At 35.4% G+C, this 20,511-nt stretch overlaps 2 protein-coding genes across 3 annotated transcripts in view; one reads left to right on the forward strand and one right to left on the reverse strand.

Moving 5' to 3' along the window:
- LOC106055892 (zinc finger protein 704-like) overlaps window positions 1-7,834 on the reverse strand; it is a 35,042-nt gene extending 27,208 nt beyond the window's left edge. The window contains exon 1 of the mRNA XM_056015119.1: window positions 7,077-7,834. Within this exon, the coding sequence (XP_055871094.1) occupies window positions 7,077-7,627 (551 nt within the window). The 5' untranslated portion in view covers window positions 7,628-7,834. The remainder of the gene's footprint in view (window positions 1-7,076) is intronic.
- A 762-nt stretch (window positions 7,835-8,596) lies between these two features.
- On the forward strand, window positions 8,597-19,991 carry LOC129923580 (protein cereblon-like). Of its 2 annotated transcripts, XR_008775548.1 has the most exons (7): window positions 8,597-8,747; window positions 10,192-10,338; window positions 11,546-11,601; window positions 12,984-13,063; window positions 13,632-13,726; window positions 16,003-18,301; window positions 18,346-19,991. XR_008775548.1 is itself a non-coding variant. In XM_056015126.1 (6 exons), the coding sequence occupies exons 1-6, from the start codon at window positions 8,624-8,626 to the stop codon at window positions 16,044-16,046; spliced, it is 546 nt and encodes a 181-aa protein (XP_055871101.1). In that variant the 5' UTR covers window positions 8,597-8,623; the 3' UTR covers window positions 16,047-19,991. The 2 variants fall into 2 exon arrangements, 1 of the variants encoding a protein (XP_055871101.1); XM_056015126.1 differs by having other exon boundaries at window positions 16,003-19,991.
- Window positions 19,992-20,511: the final 520 nt, after the last annotated feature.

Consider the following 20,511-nt stretch of genomic DNA (forward strand, 5'->3'; position numbering starts at 1 on the left):
GCGACATTCATACATGTGACATTTATACAAGTGAAATGTATACGACTATGTGACATTTATATGACTAGCAATTGAACAAACTCGGTTTCAGTCAGAATAAAAAAAAAATCCTTCTATTCTACTCGACCGAAGGGAAAGTGTTTTATTTACTTTCTGGACGTCATAACTGGATATCTCCTCATTTGTCCTGTTTGAAAACATTCATCTACTTTGTATTTCAAACAATTTATTCAAAGATTTGAAAGCTTAAATGTTTCAAAGATTCGCTGATTATATTTCTCACCGTATTCCATCATATCATCATACAAATACAATGTAATGTGCAGATGATAATTATAAATCTAGAATAGTAAATAAAGTTTTAATGTAGAACTTGTATTATTTTATTGTATTTCAACATATCGATAAGCAAAAAGAAAATGTACCCCCCTCCTTTTCCCCTAATTTTCGTTTTCTGACATGACAAGCGTGTATTGTTTGTTTATGTCCGATAATTCATTTAGGTCACAACAAATTAAAAAAAAAAAAAAAAAAGAAACAATCTCGCCCAAAGTAGGTCACGCTAAACTGATGAGTGCGCTAAAAATACCGCTGACTTATGCAATGTGTGGGTACACGTTACATGTGTTACTTGACTTCCAGTCAAAACAAAAGTGACTGAGCATGAACATCTTTGTGATGCTTATAGGCTGCCCCACTTCTGACACCAAATGTAAAAAGTGGAGGCTATCCAATGCAAAAAAAAAAAAAAAAAAAGCTTAAAGTAGAGGTTAGAGGCGTTAAGTTCAGATGTCGTGTATCAACTAGCAAGCAAAACTTTTTCTTTTTCTTTTAATTAACAAGCCATTTAGAGCAATGATTCCACGATAGTCATTTTAAAACGATATATTTTAGTACTAAGATAAGCTAAGATAAATAAGATAACATCTTCAAGCGAAAAGCCAGGTTACTTTTCTAAAAGAATCATGTTTTATCTTTGCACACGGAGAGTTGATAGCTGGCACGATTGAGTAACTTGAGAAACATTTCAGACTTTCTGAGTTCAGTAATGGAAGACTAATGAATATGCAGTAAAAGGGGGGCGGAGCTAGCTTAGCGAGCGACCATTGATGAGGTAGAAGAGTCTACCGCTCATTACAGAAATAAATTAACAAGACATGCTTTGCACAAGAGCAAGTCTAAGTATTTTCCCCAATAATTGATAATTTTCAATTTCTTTTAGAATTAGTTTTCGGAAAATGATATCTCTAGCTCCACCTTTTTTTTTTTTTTCAAATGACACAACTGTTGAACTTTACCGGTGTTATATATATATATATATATATATATATATATATATATATATATATATATATATATATATATATATATATATATATATTGACATTAAGAAAAGCACCCATGTCTCTAAAACCGGAACCGGACTTAGATGACTGGAGGCCTTAGGCTAACTGATTTGGTGACCCCAAATGAAATAGAAAAATAAAAAATTAACAGCGAAAAAAGTTAATTACGCAATTTATTCATAAACTTGTCAGGCTAATGTACTCCAACAATAACATAAGTTAAGCTGTTTTTCTCTTTAAAAATTAATGAACAGCGCACTTTAGCGGTTCCCAACAGTCGGGGTCACTAGGCGGCTGCCTAGTTTGCCTAATAGCTAAAGCCAGCCCTGCTACGACGCCCACTATAGCACCAACGATTCTCAACGTAGCACTCGCAAAATACAAGCTAAACATGCACCAGGCTTGATTCCCAATTTATGCTCTTGACACATGTGCTCGTAGTGTAACCAACGACCTGAAACTTGCTCTGCTCAGCTGGATATCTGGCCCGCATTTGATAACAAGGGTCGCCACCACCCACAGCCACAACACCATCTGCTCGCAATGCTCAGTGAGACTGACAAAACTCTTGCCGTTTTTTTTAAGTTTTCTTAACTTTTATCGAGCTACATGGATACAAGCACAAAGCAAACCATGTTTTATTGTTATTTCAAAGCTTATATCAACTCTGTCTGGTAAAAAGTGTGTGCATGTTATTTCTCGCACAACCTAATCTCGGATCAAGTTGAAATTGTGCACAGTTATTTCTTTTACCTGACAACACAAGAATCAATTTTAAAAAATACCAAATTCGTTAATTAAATGTTGGCAATTCATTATTTTGTTTGGTAACTCGAACAAGGGAAAGAAATTGTATAGACTGATGTGGTGGTATAAGTTGAATTAGTCCCCTTTAATGCTTTGTAGAGAGAAAAATTTTGAAACTAACAATAGATAACTATAAAACCTTCTATTTCCATAAGCACTTCCCTAACCTAGAGGTTAGTGTGATAGCTTGAGGAGGCTTTAGCCCTCGAGTTCGAATTCAGGTCGTTCACTTTAAAAAAAAAAGAATTTAAAAAGCGATCACCCAAATACCCCTTTCTTTCTCCCCTTTTCGAACTGGTCAAGACAAGTGATAGCGTATTGAGAAAGCTAAAAGCGTGAAATATCCTCTATACAAAAACAATTGGTAAAAAATATTTCTAATAGCACAGATTTATTATTGTTAGTCTAGATCAGGGGTTCTCAACCTGTGGGTCGCGACCCCCTTGGGGGTCGATTGACGATTGCCAGGGGTTGCCTAAGACCATCGAAAATATGGATTGTTATTGTCTACTCTTCTTTTTCTGTATATTTGTGTGTGTGGGGGGGGGGAGTCGCGGCAGAGTGATGGATTGTAAAAAGAAGTCGCCGAGCATAAAAGGTTGAGAACCGCTGGTCTAGATCTATTATAAATTTAATCACATGACAGATCGAAACTAATTGATACAACTACACTTAATATAAGCTTTTTTTTTTTTAAATTATTTAGCTTGTTTTAATTTTCTTTATGCGACCAAACTTTTTCAGCTGTCCAAAAGAAATGGAACTTGTAACTCAAATACTACAATATCATATGCGCCAAAGTTAAGATGCCTGGTAGCCGAGTGATGAAGTGCTCGACTTCCTAACCGAGGGGTCTGGGAGTTTGAATCTGGGGATTTTTTAGGACGAACTTCAGTCCATCCAGCTCTAATGGGCACCTGACATTAGTTGGGGTGCGCAAATGCGGTTGGTCGTTGTGCTGGCCACATGACAACCCTCGGCCACAGAAAAAAGATTACCTTTACACCATCTTACCCATAGATTGCAAGGTCTGAAAAGGGTAACTCTACTTTTTTTTAAACATTGAGTTATCGTCCTTAGGATTGAAACAAAAAACTAACACTATAGAAAACAAACAAAACAAAGAAATGCCAATAAAAGGAAGGGAGGGAACGGCTACTTCATTTTGACGAGTAAGAACGCCCCAACTCTAAAGTGAAATCATGTTATAGTTTGGGAATCACTGGTCCAGAAGATTACGGTGACCCTCGTGCATGCTAGACTCAAGGAATAAACAAAGACCCCCCCCCCTAAAAAAAAAAAAGGAATCTTCACAAAATGCTGACAGTTCAAATGTCAACTGATGGCGCGGAAAAAAAGGGGAAACAAAAGGTAGTGGGACGTGAACAGAGTTCTCTCGCTTTGATTCCCTGCTCCGGGCGATACTTGTATCACACAAGAGGGCAAACTCACACTCTTTGCAGCAATGTCAAAAAGGAATGGGTGTTTTAAAATCTAGATCTAATAGCTTCTTAAAAACAATGCATTTCCAAACAATGCCACATACTGTCTATTAACAATAAAGACTATTTTTTTTTAAGAAACATAAATTGCCTTTACTACTATCCCGAGTATATACTATCTGTAGGCCAACTACATTGTACCATGTTTTAATTTTTCTGCAACATATGCATCCCGTTTCAAAACCTTGTTTTTTAAATGGTTTAAACATACGTGCATACAAAATACTAATTTCTTCTTATATGATACAGACGTTACTTCAAAAAAGAAGATGATTACGTCATACGCGTCATGCATTTGAACATGCATATTAACCAATGACCTAAACTCCGCCAAGTCACTGGTTTCCCTGGCTGGCTCAGGCAACCCATTCCATGATCTAATAGCGCTAGGGAAGAAGGAGCTTTTGTACAAATTTGTCCAAATTAATGATAATAGATATTATTATTTGTAAGGGTACGGTTTGAGAAGATGCTATTCTTTATAAAATTAATTTACAAAGTAGGACTATAATAAAGTTAGTAAACCAACACTCGGCAGCTGGACTGCGTATAAAACAAAAGCCAATATACACAGAAGAAATACACATAAGTAAAGGGAAAAACTAAGACAGTATATAAGACCTATTAAAAATATGTATCGTTGTTTGTTTGTTTTTTAAATTAAATAATTATCTGTCCCTCTTAACATCTAATTATAGATCATTAAATGGCTACATTTTCTTTTTATTTAAATTAGTTAATACAGATAATGAAATGCTATTTGTACTCGGCGTCACTTGGTCGATAAAGCGTGGGGTTAAATTGTTCGATCGTTTGTTTTTTTTAAGTATTCAAACGATGCGTTTAAATCAATAACAACACAGCTGTGTGGATCAGCTGACGTCCTCAGCCTCAAACCCAAAGCGTCACTTGTTCCTTGAAAAACTACCGTTATCGGATTTTACACAGCGCTAGCCCTCTGCTGTGATGACGTTGGCCTACGTAGACTCTAAAAATAGACGCCCGGCTGATGCTAAAAATAGTGTTGTGTTTTTAGTTACCGAGCCGGCGTCCATGTTTATACCGGCGAAGCCCTAGATCCTAGATTTTGATGTTCAAAAGGTCGATAGATCCATACTATTTCACCATAGACAAATAAACAATAATTAAGGAAAATCGTTTTTATAACATCATCACATACCAAAAATAAGCATTTAAAGATAAGTTATACGGTTCCACGACAATTCGTTCACTGACATTTCGTTCACCGACAAATCGTTCACGACTTTTCGTTCACGCGACTATTCGTTCACCAGACATTTCGTTCACCCGACAATTCGTTCACCCGACAATTCGCGACTATTTGCTCACGGACTATTCGCTCACAGACAACTTGTTCACCGACAACTTGTTCACCGACAGTTGGTTCACGACAAATCGTTCACGCGACAAATCGTTCACGCGACTATTCGTTCACGGCACGGACAAATTGTTCACAGACAAATCGTTCACTGGATAGTAACATATTGTTAATATTATATATTCTCGTCGCGTGTTTAATTTATTTACATTAAAACTTTTGTAGCTATTATTTCCAAAAACAAAAACATTTCTAGAGATCAGGTCTAAGTCTAATTCGAGTTTATTTAATTTCGTTGTTGTTGTTAATATTTTGTTAATGAGGACAGTATGTGATAAAAATTATACTTAAAATTAAAAAAAAGAGACCTTACAAGCTAGCTGAAAAATTTAAATGGGCCCTCACTTTACTATAGGTAACATTTTTATTTTCACCTTTAATATACCTTTACACACACACACACCCCTTTTTTTTTTTTTTTGTCATCTACCGGGAATCTACCCATTCATCTGGATACTCTAGTTAACACCTAGTGGAGTGCTAGACAGACTGGCTCCTCTGGAAGTAATTAAACTTTATTGGACATTGCCTAGACACATGTTCAATCTGTTAACATTGAAAATATGTACTAGACATTAGTATAATACTTTCCATCAAGTTTAAAAGGAGTTCTATTTTATTTTTATTTTAGTTAACTTGTTTCTATATGTGACCACCGATTGGTAGATTAATTTGATTGCTTGGACTTCAATTACAAATTTATTGAAACAATTTTTTAAATTTTATTGCGATACATTTTAAATTTTTTGATAGGGAACCAAAATATTTTCTAGTATTGTATATGTAATTAGTTGGTTTTTTTTTAGATGTCTTAATTGATAAGTATTAACCTTAGATCTGTATCTAGTATGTGACGTTCAGAGTTGAACAGTGAAACCATATATTGTACCAAATCTAGTACCATTGTTAAAAATCTTAATTATCTCTCGTAAAAACACTGAAAGGATTGTTGAAAAAATACTAGTGTGTCTGAGCTAGCCAGGAAAACCAGTGACTTGGCAGAATGCATGACGCGTAGGACGTAATCATCTTCTTTTTTGAAGAAACGTCTGTATTATATAAGATAAGATTTGTTTTTGTTAATAAGATATCAATAAAATGGGTATGTTAATTAAACATCTGGACCGCTATTAAGAAGATAAGCAAATATGGGTAGGTCGAACTAGACTACATGATGGACATGAGTGTAAAAGAAGGCCTACATGTTGAAAGTAAAAATGTTACCTATAGTAAAGTGAGGTCCCATTTAAATGTTTCAGCTTGCTTGTAAGATCTCTTTTTTCTTTTCAGTATAATTTTTTATCACATACTGTCCTCGTTAACAAAATATTAACAACAAACAAACAAAAATTAACAAAGAATTTCGGATAAAGCCCGATCTCTAGCAATTTTTTGTTTTTGGAAATATCCAGTGAACGATTTGTCTGTGAACAATTTGTCTGTGAACGAATTGTTAGTGAACGATTAGTCGCGTGAACGATTTGTCGTGAACCAACTGTCGGTGAACAAGTTGTCGGTGAACAAGTTGTCTGTGAGCGAATAGTCCGTGAGCGAATAGTCGCGTGAACGAATTGTCGGGTGAACGAAATGTCTGGTGAACGAAATGTCTGGTGAACGAAAAGTCGTGAACGATTTGTCGGTGAACGAAATGTCAGTGAACGAATTGTCGTGTCCCCAAGTTATACATATGGTTTTCAAATATAATAAAACTCACAATAGATTTGGAATCTAATATCGATAGCAAACAAACAATAGATCATCCACACTTCTTAAATAAAGTTTACATAAAACATACTGTAAACAAAATATATTTGTAAAATATACATTTTAAATGTATATATAACTTTACTACTGTAAATGACACATTTAATTATATATGTATGTATGTGGTTGTTCTATGTATGGATATGTGGTTATGTGATGTCGTTCTTTTAAGTAAATTTTTGCATTTTATATACAAAAAAAAAACATTTTTAGAAATAATTAAGGTTTTTATGTTTATGAATATTTGACAATACTTACTCATTTTTATCACTGTCTGCAAGCGGGACATCTATGACGTGGGAGGGGACCCTCTTTTTGTGACCCTGATACTCTGACATGACATTGCCCAGCTGCAAGTCAGCGAGTTTGGAATAGTCAGTGTCCGGCTGGTCAACCAGCCTGGCTGATTTCCTGCTTTCAAGAAGCCGAACATCCTCCAGCCTCCGAGAAGCCTCAAAGGTTTCCCCGCTCGGCGTTCTAACGTTGATGACAACTTCATCTGTTTCACGGCTGTGACGTAAGACAACACCGGAGACTTCTCGGCCATTTAAAGTTATAAACACCTTCTGACCCCATTTTAAAGTCACCGAAGTTATGGGCTGAAACCCATGGCCGATAATCAATTTTGATTTAATGTTCAAGCAATGGCCGTCGTTGAATTTAACCACGTAAACACCGCTGGAAGTGATGGTATCCTCTGAAAGCTGTGATTGAATTATCCCAGGGTAAAATCGGCCATCTTGCGGCCATAAAGCACTTACGCGAGTCCCAACGATGGATCTTTTCGCCAGTCGTTTATTTCCAAACATTGTTTATAAATTTTCATTAGAACACATACAAATAACAGAGCTGTCCACTTAAGATGTAGACTAGATTTCGCGAACGCTTGACAAATTTCACTCACAAAATATGCTCCGAAATTGCAACAAGAATCGCAATCAGCTGTGTAACCTAGTCGGCGATGTAAACAAAAATACCGGCAAAACTACTGCGCCGGTTTGTTTTGGTGCTGACGTGGGGCGGAGTCAGCACAATGCTGGTGGTTCAAACCTTATGTCTTATTAGCCAAAATGCACACACCCCCGTTATGTCATTGGCTGGAAAGTAGGGCGCTGTCAATCAAACTGATGGTGCAAAGGTTAAGTTGTGTTTATTATTCCCCGGCTTGGGCTTTTGGAAAGCTTCTACAATTGCAAAACTTTTTGTACGACATTCCCTAGTCATATAGACCTAGAATGAGCTAGTTCTATACAATTTTTGCATGCATACTTTAATAATTCTGCATTGTTTACTTTTTGATGGATCAGCTGTGCAATGCCGTAAGAGATGTTATTGTCGGAGCTGACTTCATTCAATCTCCCTCCAAACAAGATTAGAGCATTCAATTGAATAATTATTTAAAAGCCGATTCGATTGTAATTTTCTGTATTTTATAACAAAATAATTATTTTATATACACATTAATAGTTTTTATGCGTTTTATGTGAGGATTATGCTTTAAATATTAATTTGTAATACATATTACGGACGGTGTAAAAAAGTTAATGGAACAGCGGTTATTATAATGAGGTTGACATTCCTTAAGAAGATGTATTTATAAGTCGTGTGTTGCAAAATGCAAGAATTTAAACAATGTAAAATAATTTAAAATGCGACGAATAAAAGCAATTAAATTTTCAAGATTATCAAGACTGCTAAATATTTTGTTGCATTATTATAATAAGCTGACATGCACAACAACAAAAACACAAAAATAAAAAGCGACAGAATGAAAACAATGAATCCCATCATACACTTTGGCCAAAATGGCGGCCTCCACGAAGAATAGATTTGTAAACATTACATTAAAGTCTCTTGAAATTATTACAACTGTTATTGTTTTACAAATAGTTTTTAGCGTTGTATGTGAACAGTATGACGCCATTGAAGGTATTTAGCTTAAATAGATAGAGGTAGATAATTTTTATTGATTCATCAAATGGAAATTCAGTTTGACTACAATTGACAACCAACTACTTTTACTACTCACTGCCACTACTCACTGACTCAGTGACACTGACAGTCTATAGTCTATACTATAGGCATAATAGTAACTATAGTCTACTATAGATCTAGTTAATATTAAATATAGATGTCTGAATATTGATCAAGAATCTAGTTCTGCATTTAAACCAATTTGTAGAGTCACTTTTAAGACTTTTTAACTTTTATGATCATAATTGACATAATTCATTTTATTAATTCATTAAATTATAAATTATCATTTTATTAATTCATTAAATTATAAATTATCATATTATTATTGTGACATTATCATATCATTATGACATTTTTTAGACATGATAAGTCATAAGACATAATCATGATAATCATAATGATGTGCAAGCGTTCTTTTGTTTTACTTTAGAACAATCAGCTTGAACTTCAACATTTATTATGATCAGTATGAGTATCTTTACATAATCTAGTATCTATTCAATCTATTCTATTTAATAAACTCTTTCTTCATTCCCTACTCTCTCTCCATATCTCTAAGATACAGGACTTAAAATACATTTTAAGTTACAAGTTCATTACTTGTTCTTGTTCCATTAACCAAAGGCACTTTCATAAACAACATTCTCATTGTTATTGTTAATTTTGTCTCACAGTGAACCACCCATACAAAGGTACTTCAATTACATGCATGAAATATATATATATATATATTCATCATTGGCCTCCTTCAGTCATAGAACGACAATGGTTCATCTCAGAGCACACTTCCTCATGTGGCCGTGGACCCCTATTTTGGAGAGACACTCCCGTCCACAGATAGCGCAGGTTAAGGTGGCTTTTGCTTTAGTGGTAGAGGAGCTGGCCGTTTTTCGGATTGTGCGTTTTTCTTCCTGGGCTGAGGCCCATGTACTTTCACTGTCCATAGCTTTCTTGGTCACTGTCTCTCTCCACCTGTTGCGGTCTAGAGCTATGTCTTCCCAATTGTCAGTATTGATGCATGTAATATATATATTATATATATATATCAATATATCATACTATCTATCTGACCTAATTAATTTGCCCTTTCTCAATTTTCCACAACAGTTTGTGCATTATCCATTGCTTAAAAATTGTATACAATATTAAAAGTTTAAAACCATTTTATAGTTCTTTGATTTGTGCCTAAACTCGACTCACTATTCAACTTCTGAACTAGTCTCACTGTTAATTGTTGATCTAGTCTATCTGTTTAATATTTGTTTAATCCCTGAACTAGCCCAATTGTTCATTATTAATTTACTCTAAACTTGTTCAAAGGTTTCCTTCTCTGTAGAAAATGTTCCCTGAACTAGCCCAAGTGTTCAGTAATAATTTACTCTAAACTTGTTCAAAGGTTTCCTTCTCTGTAGAAAATGTGGTCACCAAATTGCACAAGCCCAGCATCTCTTCTCTATGCCAAGTAATATGGCACTGAGACAGAGGAATGACACAATTGTGAACAGCAACAGAGTTCTGATTCAACTTTTTAAAAACCCACAGGGTAAGTTGCTTTCTTCTTGTTGTGGAGCGTGTTTGTATTGGCCAAATAGATAAGACCATCGCAGGGGAGGGAATAAAAGGGGGTGGGTTAAACTTCCAATCAGGACACCTTCTCAACACAATCGTCATTCCAACTGCTACATATGCATGTGAGACATGGAAGACATCTGTCAAAATTGAGAAAAGACTAAATGTGGCTGAACAAAAATGGCTGAGACGGATTTTGGGAGTCAGTTACACAGATCGGGTCTCAAACAAGGAAATCCTATGCCGAACTGGGAGTCGAACACTTTGTGAGGTTGTGACAGAGTGCGCGTGAGGTTTGCGGGACATGTTCTACGTCAAAATGAACTAGGCACACCAAGAGTTGCGATAACATGGAAGCAAATACGGGGAAAGCGCAAACAGGGACATCCTCATATTACTTGGCAACACACCTTCATGGAGGACCTCAGAACAGTGGACACCAAGTGGGAGGAGGCTTCAGACATTGCCAATGACAGATCTTTATGGAGACAGCTTGCCGCCCAATGCCCCGAACGGCGCGGGAGGACCTAAGTCTAAGTAAGTAAGTAAGTCTATCTGCATGTATGATTACTTACTGATGTGTCCTCAACTAGCAGAGTGCACCCGGCCACTGTCAAAGGGGCCTTCTATGGGAATTTTTACCAAGGGGTGTATAAAAGAAGAAAGGGGGTTGAAATAGTCAGTTAAAGTTGGAGATGTAGCAGGACCTTATATAATTGAATAGCAGTTGTTTTAATCGTTTGATGCCTTGTTATATCATTTGTATTTTTATACATTTCTATGTTGAAACAGTAAGCTGTATATAATATATCTGTAAAATATAGTCAAGTTTATTTTGTTTAGAAAATGAAGTTTTTCTGAGCCTTATTCAAGTTTCTTGTCAAGTTAAAGGTTCGTTGCACTAGCTGCTTAACCCTAACCCCAACACAAACACCAATCAGCTCTCCTATAGCATATTGTCAGGTTATTTCTTTTGCCTTTAAGATCATCTTTACAATCCATAGTCAACTAGTGACTGTGTAATCAAAGTTTGCTTGACAGTTCCATACTCAAAATCAGAATTTTTGTTTTGGTACCAGTATTTTGGTTTTATGAATTTCTATTATTTTAGTTTTTTGAAAATACATTGATCATTTGCTTTCTAACATTTCATACATCCTTATTTTTGTTTTGTTTTTCAGAGGTTTACTTTGAACTTGTGACAAGTCTACATGCCGAGTTGGAGTCTGACCTTCAGGTGACTGGAATGTAATGATCTTTTGTTAAGAAGAAACCTCTGTAATTTCTAAGAAAGATTTTTTTTGTTATTTATTCATTTATTCCGTGCGTTAATTTTTAAATTCTAATTTTCATTTTTAGCTTGTTTTTAAGGGGAAAATTTGTTGCGTGTAGAATTGAATTGGTGTTACAGTACTTTGGAAGGCATGAGATGGTAGAAAGTTTAGAGCATATGTCTACCAAATAAGGGTAGTTACCAAAGTTCTGGTAGAGATGATTTTTTACAAAATACAACTCTCAGTCTCACCAGCGCTAATCATTAGGTTTACTGATATTGGAACAATAATGTCATTGTACATTGTTGGCTTTAGAAACAGGTCAATTTTGAGACTTCGTGTGTCTTATTATAAAGATGTAACTGATGAGTTCTAGTCTTTAAAATACATAACAGACATCATTCCATCTTCTCCATTTGACTCTCCTTGGCTGAAGGTGAGAATAGGTTGACTTAATGGATGATTGACTGAAAGTTTAATTATATCTGTTCTTGGTTTATTGCCCAGAATGCCACCACATGAAATACCACACTCCTCCTTAACCTTCCACCTTCCCCTGACTTTTACATGAAGGTGCCACTTGAGGCTGGTAAAAGAAATCCTGGGTTTACAAAACTAGAAGAAGAAAGTGGTTCTCAACCTTTAAAGCTCGGCAACCCTTTTTCACAATCCTCCACTCTGCCGCGACCCCACCCGCACAACAATAGAATAGTAGACAAAAACAATCCATATTTTCAATGGTCTTAGGCGACCCCTGGTAAATCGTCAATCGACCCCCAAGAGGGTTGCGACCCACAGGTTGAGAACCCCTGCGCTAGAGGTCCATAACATGACATGCAAATAAGAGAGAATTGCTAATATTGTGAATTGGCCAAGGCTAAGATGATTGAAGCTAATGTAAGTCATGATTTCTTGAGTCAATGCTGTCCTTCAATGTCTTGTAGAGGAATCATGCAGAAAAGATGTACTAAAGAAAATCTGATGAAGACTTTGAACATTACAAGTATGAGAGCCCAAGGGTGACATTTGCCCTCTTCTCACTGCATACTAGGATCAGTTGAAAAATCAGAAATTTCAAGCAAATTAAATAGAACTCTAAGCATTGAATTTTTTAACTCTTGCAAATATCAACATAATTTATGTAGTGAAAAATTGGTTCGCATTATTTATTTATTTTTAACCAGCTCATTCTGAATGGAGGGAGTCATCACATGCACTTGTTCTTAATCCCAAATACTGTCATTATGGATATTTCAATTCACCAAACTCTTGTGTCTATTTGAATTTTTATCATTTGATTCTCTTTCCAGTCTTTAATTTTTGTTATTTTTTGTTTGTTTAATAGAAGTTTTCTGGGGATACTTGGTTTCCTGGCTATGCCTGGAGTGTTGCAAAGTGTCCGAAATGTGGAACACACTTGGGATGGTAAGAATATTTTTTTACAATTTTGAAAAATTGAAAAATGTTTTTGAGTTCTACATTGAAATGTATTTATTTTAGTTGTTTTTTTTATATATAGCTCAACTTTAATGCTTATAACATGCTCATAGCGCTGTGGTCCAATCTTATCTGTGAACCAGTGGGGGGGGGGGGGGTTTGTGCTTCCTTTAGGCGTTCAGTAAGCACAACTCTTCTAGAGTTGGGTGTCAAACATCAAGCCACCTTGATAGGAGGCCAAGCTCAAGCATACTTAGCCTCTTGGCCAAAAATCCCACTATACATACAATAATTCTGTAAGGTTTTGTCTTTTTTTCAGAAATTTTTTTAAATAGTGGCCTTGTAATATTGTATAACAAGAGGCAATAGCCCAACACGATTAAAAAAGGATTAATAACATTGTCGACAGATGCATTTATAAGGTTTTAGAATTGTGTCATTGAGATACAGGAAGATAAACACAGCAAAAGTTGATATGAACCAAAAGTGAAGTGACTTTTTAAAAATGTCTCTCCTTTTGACAACTCTTTATCAGTTCTTTTTTGCTTTTATTCAGGATTTACTATGCCACAGAAGCTGCCAAAGACTCACTCAGTAATCAAATTTCATCATTTGTTGGTCTCATTTTGGACAAAATAATGCACGAGGATGGTAGGATTTCTTTATACTTTTGTTGATCTAGAAATAATTCTTGGTTCATTCTCAAATTATAATATCATAATGTTGAATTTTAAAAAGTCTTCTTCCATTAGTAAATAAGAAAATGAGCATAGTTTTAGTATTAAATTTATATTGTTACGAATCTCACTATCCAGGCTCTCTGCAAACTGCACCATACACCACCAACTTAAAGAACTTGACAAGTCAGGGCTCCAAAATAACGTAAAGGTTTAATGTCCATAAATAACAGCCAATACTGTACAATTGGCAGCACGTAGAACAGTACAAATAGCTCTGCGATAACAAATATCTCTCCGCCGTATCAAGTCTTGCACTGGCCTCTCCGTCTCGTTCCGGGCTTGCACTGGGTTCAACAGTTCGGGACTGACTTCACACACTTGGGCTCGTTGTGTCGGACTCGATCACAGACCAAGATCAAGACGCCGTTCGTCTCAACTGTACTTGACAGTACTCCGCACTGAACCGTCGTAATGCTCCGTACAGAACCACACCGCTGAACTGTGCTGTAGTCGACCGTGTTCTGAACTCTTGTCGTGAACCTCCTTTCTGAACCTTGCTGTATGGAGCCCCTTTTCTCGACCGTCTTGACTGCGACACCTCCTCTCTTATATAGGGTCCCTACTGGCCTTCTCGAACTGGACAGAACGCCGCTCGACGTTTCTAGGTGGTCAGATGACTACAACTCTCGTGACGCTCCTGAACTCTGTTCACGCCGGCGATCCTTCCCGAACCGTCCTGTTGATACTCGTTTCGGCTGACCGACGTAGCTCGTCACGGTTGACCGCTTGTCTAGCGCTGGCCTGGGGCGATTTGCGTCGGCTGACTACACACACACCACTACCCCCGTTTGTGCCACCACCAGGTTTATAACAATATTTTACAATGAATGGACATCCTGAAGAAAAAGGAGCATGTCTGATAAAATATTTTCTGATAATAAACAGATGGTGATGTACAAAATTTTATATAACTTATCAAAGCAGATTTCTGAATAGAAGCTGGGTATAGTTATTTGGTACTATTCAGGTTATGCTGATACATGAAATAAATTGATGTTAACAAGAAATTTTCTAATGGGTTTCAATAGATTTTTAATGTAGAGTATGTTGTAAAATGTTTTACATGTTTCAGATGTTCCTTCAGAGTTGAAGATAGTTTACTTCCTAGTCCAAACCTCCCGCAGGATGATGGGGGATGGGATGGGAGCGGGCAGGGTTTGAACCCGGGACTATCGATAAATCAGAACGACAGTCCAGCGCACAAACCGCACGACCAGGCAGCCAGTATGGTATTTAAAACTAGTGCACTTTTTTTTTTGCTTGAAGGAATTACTTTCAAATTATAATCCACCAGACAAGTATAATTATTATTTACAACAGTTTAAAGCTATAGTCCTCCAGACAAGCATAATTGTTATTTAAATTATTTTTTTTACCACCATTTTTATCTTTGACCTTTAAAAAAATGTTCCTTGAATTTTTACCCAGGAAGTTGCCTAATTTACATTTGTTTTCAAATGTAAGTGTTAATCACTTTTGATCGATTAGTGCATTGCATTAGGGAGCATCATCATTGTTGAAAAACAAACTGAAACATTGTGACATCAAAAAGTCGTGACGACTTTTCTCTTGTTGACCTGCGAAAAAGCATTGACCTCAGCTCTGGAAGAAAAGCTTGCCAAACAAAAAATGGCTTGACTCCTTTACCACCAAAGCGGATACCACCTTAGCCTGTAATACACGTGGACAGAAATGTGTCTTGAGAATAGGGCTCCACCGTCACACGAGAAAGTGTTCCCTGAGATGAACCTTAGCCCTTCTAGCACCGAAGGTCAATGGAATAATTTTAACAAATTATTTCTTTGAGACTAGTCAGCTGGCTTGATCTCAAGAAGTTCACCCATTTCTGTGGCTTAGCAAGATTTATTTGTTACCAACCATGAAGACCAATAGCTGATGCCAGGCAAATGTTAAGAGTTGGTTTTAAATACAGATGTCCTCTAGGTATGTCCTCTAGGTATTGACAATAACTTTCCAAATAGCAGTTAATAGTACTAGTACCACTTCCTCAATGTCCCCTTTTATTTTTGTTTTGATTCGTTCCCCCAACTGGTCCACTAATGAGATTGGACCATAGCGCTCTGAGCATTCTATAAGCATGAAAGTAGCGCTATATATAAAAGCCATAATTTATTTATTTAATTTATCATTTATTTAATCGTTTATGCCATTTTCTTTTCATGTCAGATGTCAGCAACTTGATAGCGATGCCAAAAACTTACACCAGCTGAGGCATGCAGAGCACAGAATAATTATTTTCAAAAGAGAACTCTGAAAGGGAAATAACCACCACCATGTTTGTTCAATCCGTCATTTTATTATCCGTGATATTTATTTACTCTTTCAATCCTGTATTTTGTACTGTTTCAATCTTTACATAATAATCTTCATTTATCTATTATTGGAAGTAGATTATTTATGGAAATTATGGAAATCACTAGAATGAACAGTAACAAAATGCTTTATCTTAAATAGATTTCAAATACAGTGGACTCCGACTCCAGTTAAATGGACTGAATTAATCAGAGCAGCTGCATATTAGAGTACAGAAACAAATCCTTTTTTAGTCATATATGGATAATCAGACCTGCCAATTATTAGGATTAAAATAATCACATCCTGATTTGATCCAATTAATCTGTAATTACTATTCTTACTGTGCTGAGGGTTTTACAGGTTTTTGGGCCCCACCCACGTCTTTTTTAGTTTCAGCCTTGTTATGTTCTACAAAATAAGTTTTACTTATAATTAAAACTGTGCAGATCAGTTAAACAACGTTTTACATATCAAAGATAAACGTTTTAACTGTTTTCTGGAAGTTATTTGTATAACCATATTTTTTTTTGAAGGTCAAAACTCCTCTCGTTAGTACGTTAAGTCTAGTCATTTCTGCTTAAGAAGAACAGGTTGATTGAACAACCACAGGGTTTTTAGTTCTTTCAAAAAAAAATCTGCAGAAAAATTGTCAAAGAAATGTAAATCTTTAATTAACAAAAAGTAAAAAATTATGAAACAAACAGAAAATCTAGAAACTAATTTTTACTTGCTAGAATTCTAATTTGATAACACGCTTACTGCTTCATTGAATACATATGTTGTCGACTATTTGTTATTGGCTTTGCGCATTGTCTCTTGTATTAAAAACTGTTTACCATTTTGAAAGCTTGTGATAGACTGGGCATATACTGCTTGGTTAACCCTTTACGCTCTTGTCCAGCATTGATGGGTTTGTCTGCTTTTTACTGCTGCATTCTATCTGTATAAGTATTTTTGTTGTAGCAAATGATGAATTGAGTTTTTTAAAGATGTTATCAGGATGAATGACAGTGAGGCATTTGGTATGAAGAATTAGAATAAGCCTGCAGAATTAGCTAGATCATGTGCAATATTTTAGCATTTCTTTAAGTATTACCACAATGTAAGATGTTTTAATTTTTCAAATACCCTACATTTCTTTTTCAGTTTACAAAAAAATGTATTAGAAATGACTGTCAAGTGTTAATGAAAAGCTCATCTCTCTGATAAAAAGATTCCTCCACTATTATCTTCTCAGTTTTTTATCACGAAGTCGTGTTGGTGTGTGCTAGCGACTGGCATGCCAATGGTTCCAGAGTTCGAATCTTGCCCACTTCTGTCAACTGACATCCTGCAGGAGGTTTGGGCTAGGATGTAATAATCTTCATATTCGAAGGAGTGTCTGCAACTTGTAAAACAAAACAAAGTGCAGCAAGTTCTTTTTGTCTTTAGGGCCTGCTGCCTTTCTCAGTTGTGCCCTGCTGCCTTTCTCAGTTGTGCCCTGCTTTCATTCGTTTTCCATCTCAATTTCATAGACATCTGTAGTTATTCCCCTTAGATAAGCTTAGCTTTGTTGTTAAAAGTATTTTAAAATTCTTTCAGTTTTCCTCATTGCTATCGCAGTCAATTGGGCTTTCTGCTCATGTTATTACTTGCTGAGATATTTCTCTTATCCTTTTACCTGTTTGGTTTCTATTATGATTTAACTGAGTTCAAGTCTCAAACATGCAAAAAGTGTATAAAGTGCACATTTGAAGAGTGAATCTATTGACGTAAGAATAGATGTTGTGTGATAAATGTTGGCATCATCAGTTCTATACTCCTACTGTCAATGGTATCCATATACTTCTGGTCAGATTTTAAACGTACTCAAATGTTCTCAACCATTTTACTTTAATGTTGACAAATGCTGTTTTTTTTTTCAGTAGAGATACTGTGTATAACTAGATAAATTTATTGTTATTTATTTGTCTCAGGATTTTGATATCTATTATGATGATTATTAACTACATCAAAAGAATCAAAAATAAATTTTTACAATTCCTATACTCAGCTTGCAAATGTTTTATCTGTAAAAAACAAAAACGGGGGTAGGTGGACAAGGTTCTGTAAAACAGCTTTAACGATTTTCCTAGAAATTTCACAGCTTATGTACAATATTAGCTAATGGGCCACATAGGGGAAAACTCTGGTTTGACCATTAACATCTTTAACTTGAACAACATACATCAGCAGGTATTCCAGCATGTCTTTATTAAAGAATGAAATCAACATTCAGGAACATTTGCGCAGTCTTCTAAGCTCCTTTTCAGACCATGGGGTCCATAGGGCAGATGATGTTAAGGTCATTTGTTTCTTAGGCCAGCGGTTGACATACAGGGTGTCATGTGGCCAGCAGATAAACAGGACAGCACAATGGTCAGCCGGCTTTACTAAAGTCAGATATTCTTTAGAGTTTGGTGTACTCAGGGGCGCCCTAAAAATCTGTAAGTTCAAAAGCCCAGTCTTCACTGAGTTTCAAACCCAGGTCTCCAGGTTTGGAAGCCAGGTTCTAAGTCCAGATCTATATTCCTATCATTAAACTAGAATCTGTCTTTTTAATGTTGCCATGTTAAGAGCAAAGTAATTGCTCTTACAAAAGTCATCACCATTGTAATGAAGGAATTGTCACTTGTTTTTTTTGTTTTTTTTTAAATGACTTTTTCTTGAATTTCTTTCAACATTAAAAACATTTTCATGAGCAAATGATGTATACAAATGATGTGCTGTGCGTCAGATTACTGAGTGTGTCAGATTATCATGAGTCAACTGTCAAATTCAAGAAACCCTTTTTAAAAAAGCAAAAATACTTAGCTTCTAAAACTGAAAATTACCACAGTTTATTAATGGAACTTATTGAGACTGACTTAATTTATTTAAAATTTTTTGATGTAATCTTATATAGGTCAAATTCTTTTAATTGAAAATTAGTTTGGCTGAACTAAGTGAGAATGATATATGAATTTTGTCCTTCTTTTATTTTTTTAACAGACCTGTTTTGAGTTTATTTTTACTTATCAATCAATGCATTTTGTTGACATAGATTGCTGCAACATGTTTTATCACTTGACACTGAGTTTTGTTAAAAAGTTGGGTAATTAGTACAAAACTAAATCCCTTTACACTAGATTTCTAGTCCCAAACCTTTAGACCTTAGTACCATTGTTTTATATCCCCATAATCATAGCTATATAAAACCGTAGACTGCAGAAACAGATGACCTATACATCATCTGCCTTATAGACCACAAGGTCTGAAAGGGAAACTTTTTTTTTTACAACCACAGCTATATGAAAACAGGGTAGGAGTGGCTAAATGGAACAAACCACTAAGCTACCAATCAATGGAGTTCTAGCTAAATGGAACAAACCACTAAGCTACCAATCAACGGAGTTCTAGTTCAAAGCCCCACTCAGGATGAGTTGTGCTTGCTGAGCGCCTAAAGGCAGCACAGAAACCTTCTCCCAGATACCCCCTACCCCATCTTTTACACTAGAGAGATTGGACCATAGTGCATCGAGCATGCGCTAAACATGAAAGAAGTGCTATATGAAAGCTATTTAAAAAAAAAAAACAGGTGTAAAATAAATTAAAGAATATATAACCCAGGACGCTGATGACCCTTACATATGTTTTCATTTTAATTTTGGAACTTCACATTTTTCTTTGGTCTTTCTATATAAATACTTGTACAAAAATAAGTTTGCTGTTCTTTAAAAAAAAAATGTTGCATTGAAGTTGTTGACTTTTCAAACATTATCTTGTTTTTTGCTGCCATACTTTTTATGAAACCTGAAAATGATTTGAGTTTAAATTTTACATTAAACATGGACACTAATTATTATGATTATGTTTTCATTTTGATTGTTCTAGTTTGTGCAGTACTTTGTCTCTGTTCTCCGTTTTGTTCTTATAACTGTGTTGACAAAGCCTGGACTATTTCTTTCCTAATTAACGATACTATTGTTGATATGACCCCATTAAATTAATTTTTGATTTTATAAACAGAAATTTGTGTTATATAAAAAATGAGCATGCATTATACTATAATTCTATACCAAAAGTAATGTTTCCTTATTACAAACAAAAATGTAATGGAAGTTTAATTTTAACAGGGTAGAATGTACAAATGTGAAAAATGAACAGTTCTGTCACAACATGGAAAATAAGTACGGAATTAAAGAGCTAACACTACATACTTTCCTAAATAGGAACTACTAAAAAGGGAGATAATTTGAATAATTTCACCATACGTAACCATGTAACCTTCACTAATTGTTGATTGCTTTAATTAATGTTGGCTTACTAGTGCCTTAGTAATAACCATAGACTATATATAGTCTATGGTAATAACAAATCAGG

The sequence above is a fragment of the Biomphalaria glabrata genome, chromosome 17 (genome assembly GCF_947242115.1).
Source record: "Biomphalaria glabrata chromosome 17, xgBioGlab47.1, whole genome shotgun sequence".
NCBI lineage: Eukaryota > Metazoa > Mollusca > Gastropoda > Planorbidae > Biomphalaria > Biomphalaria glabrata.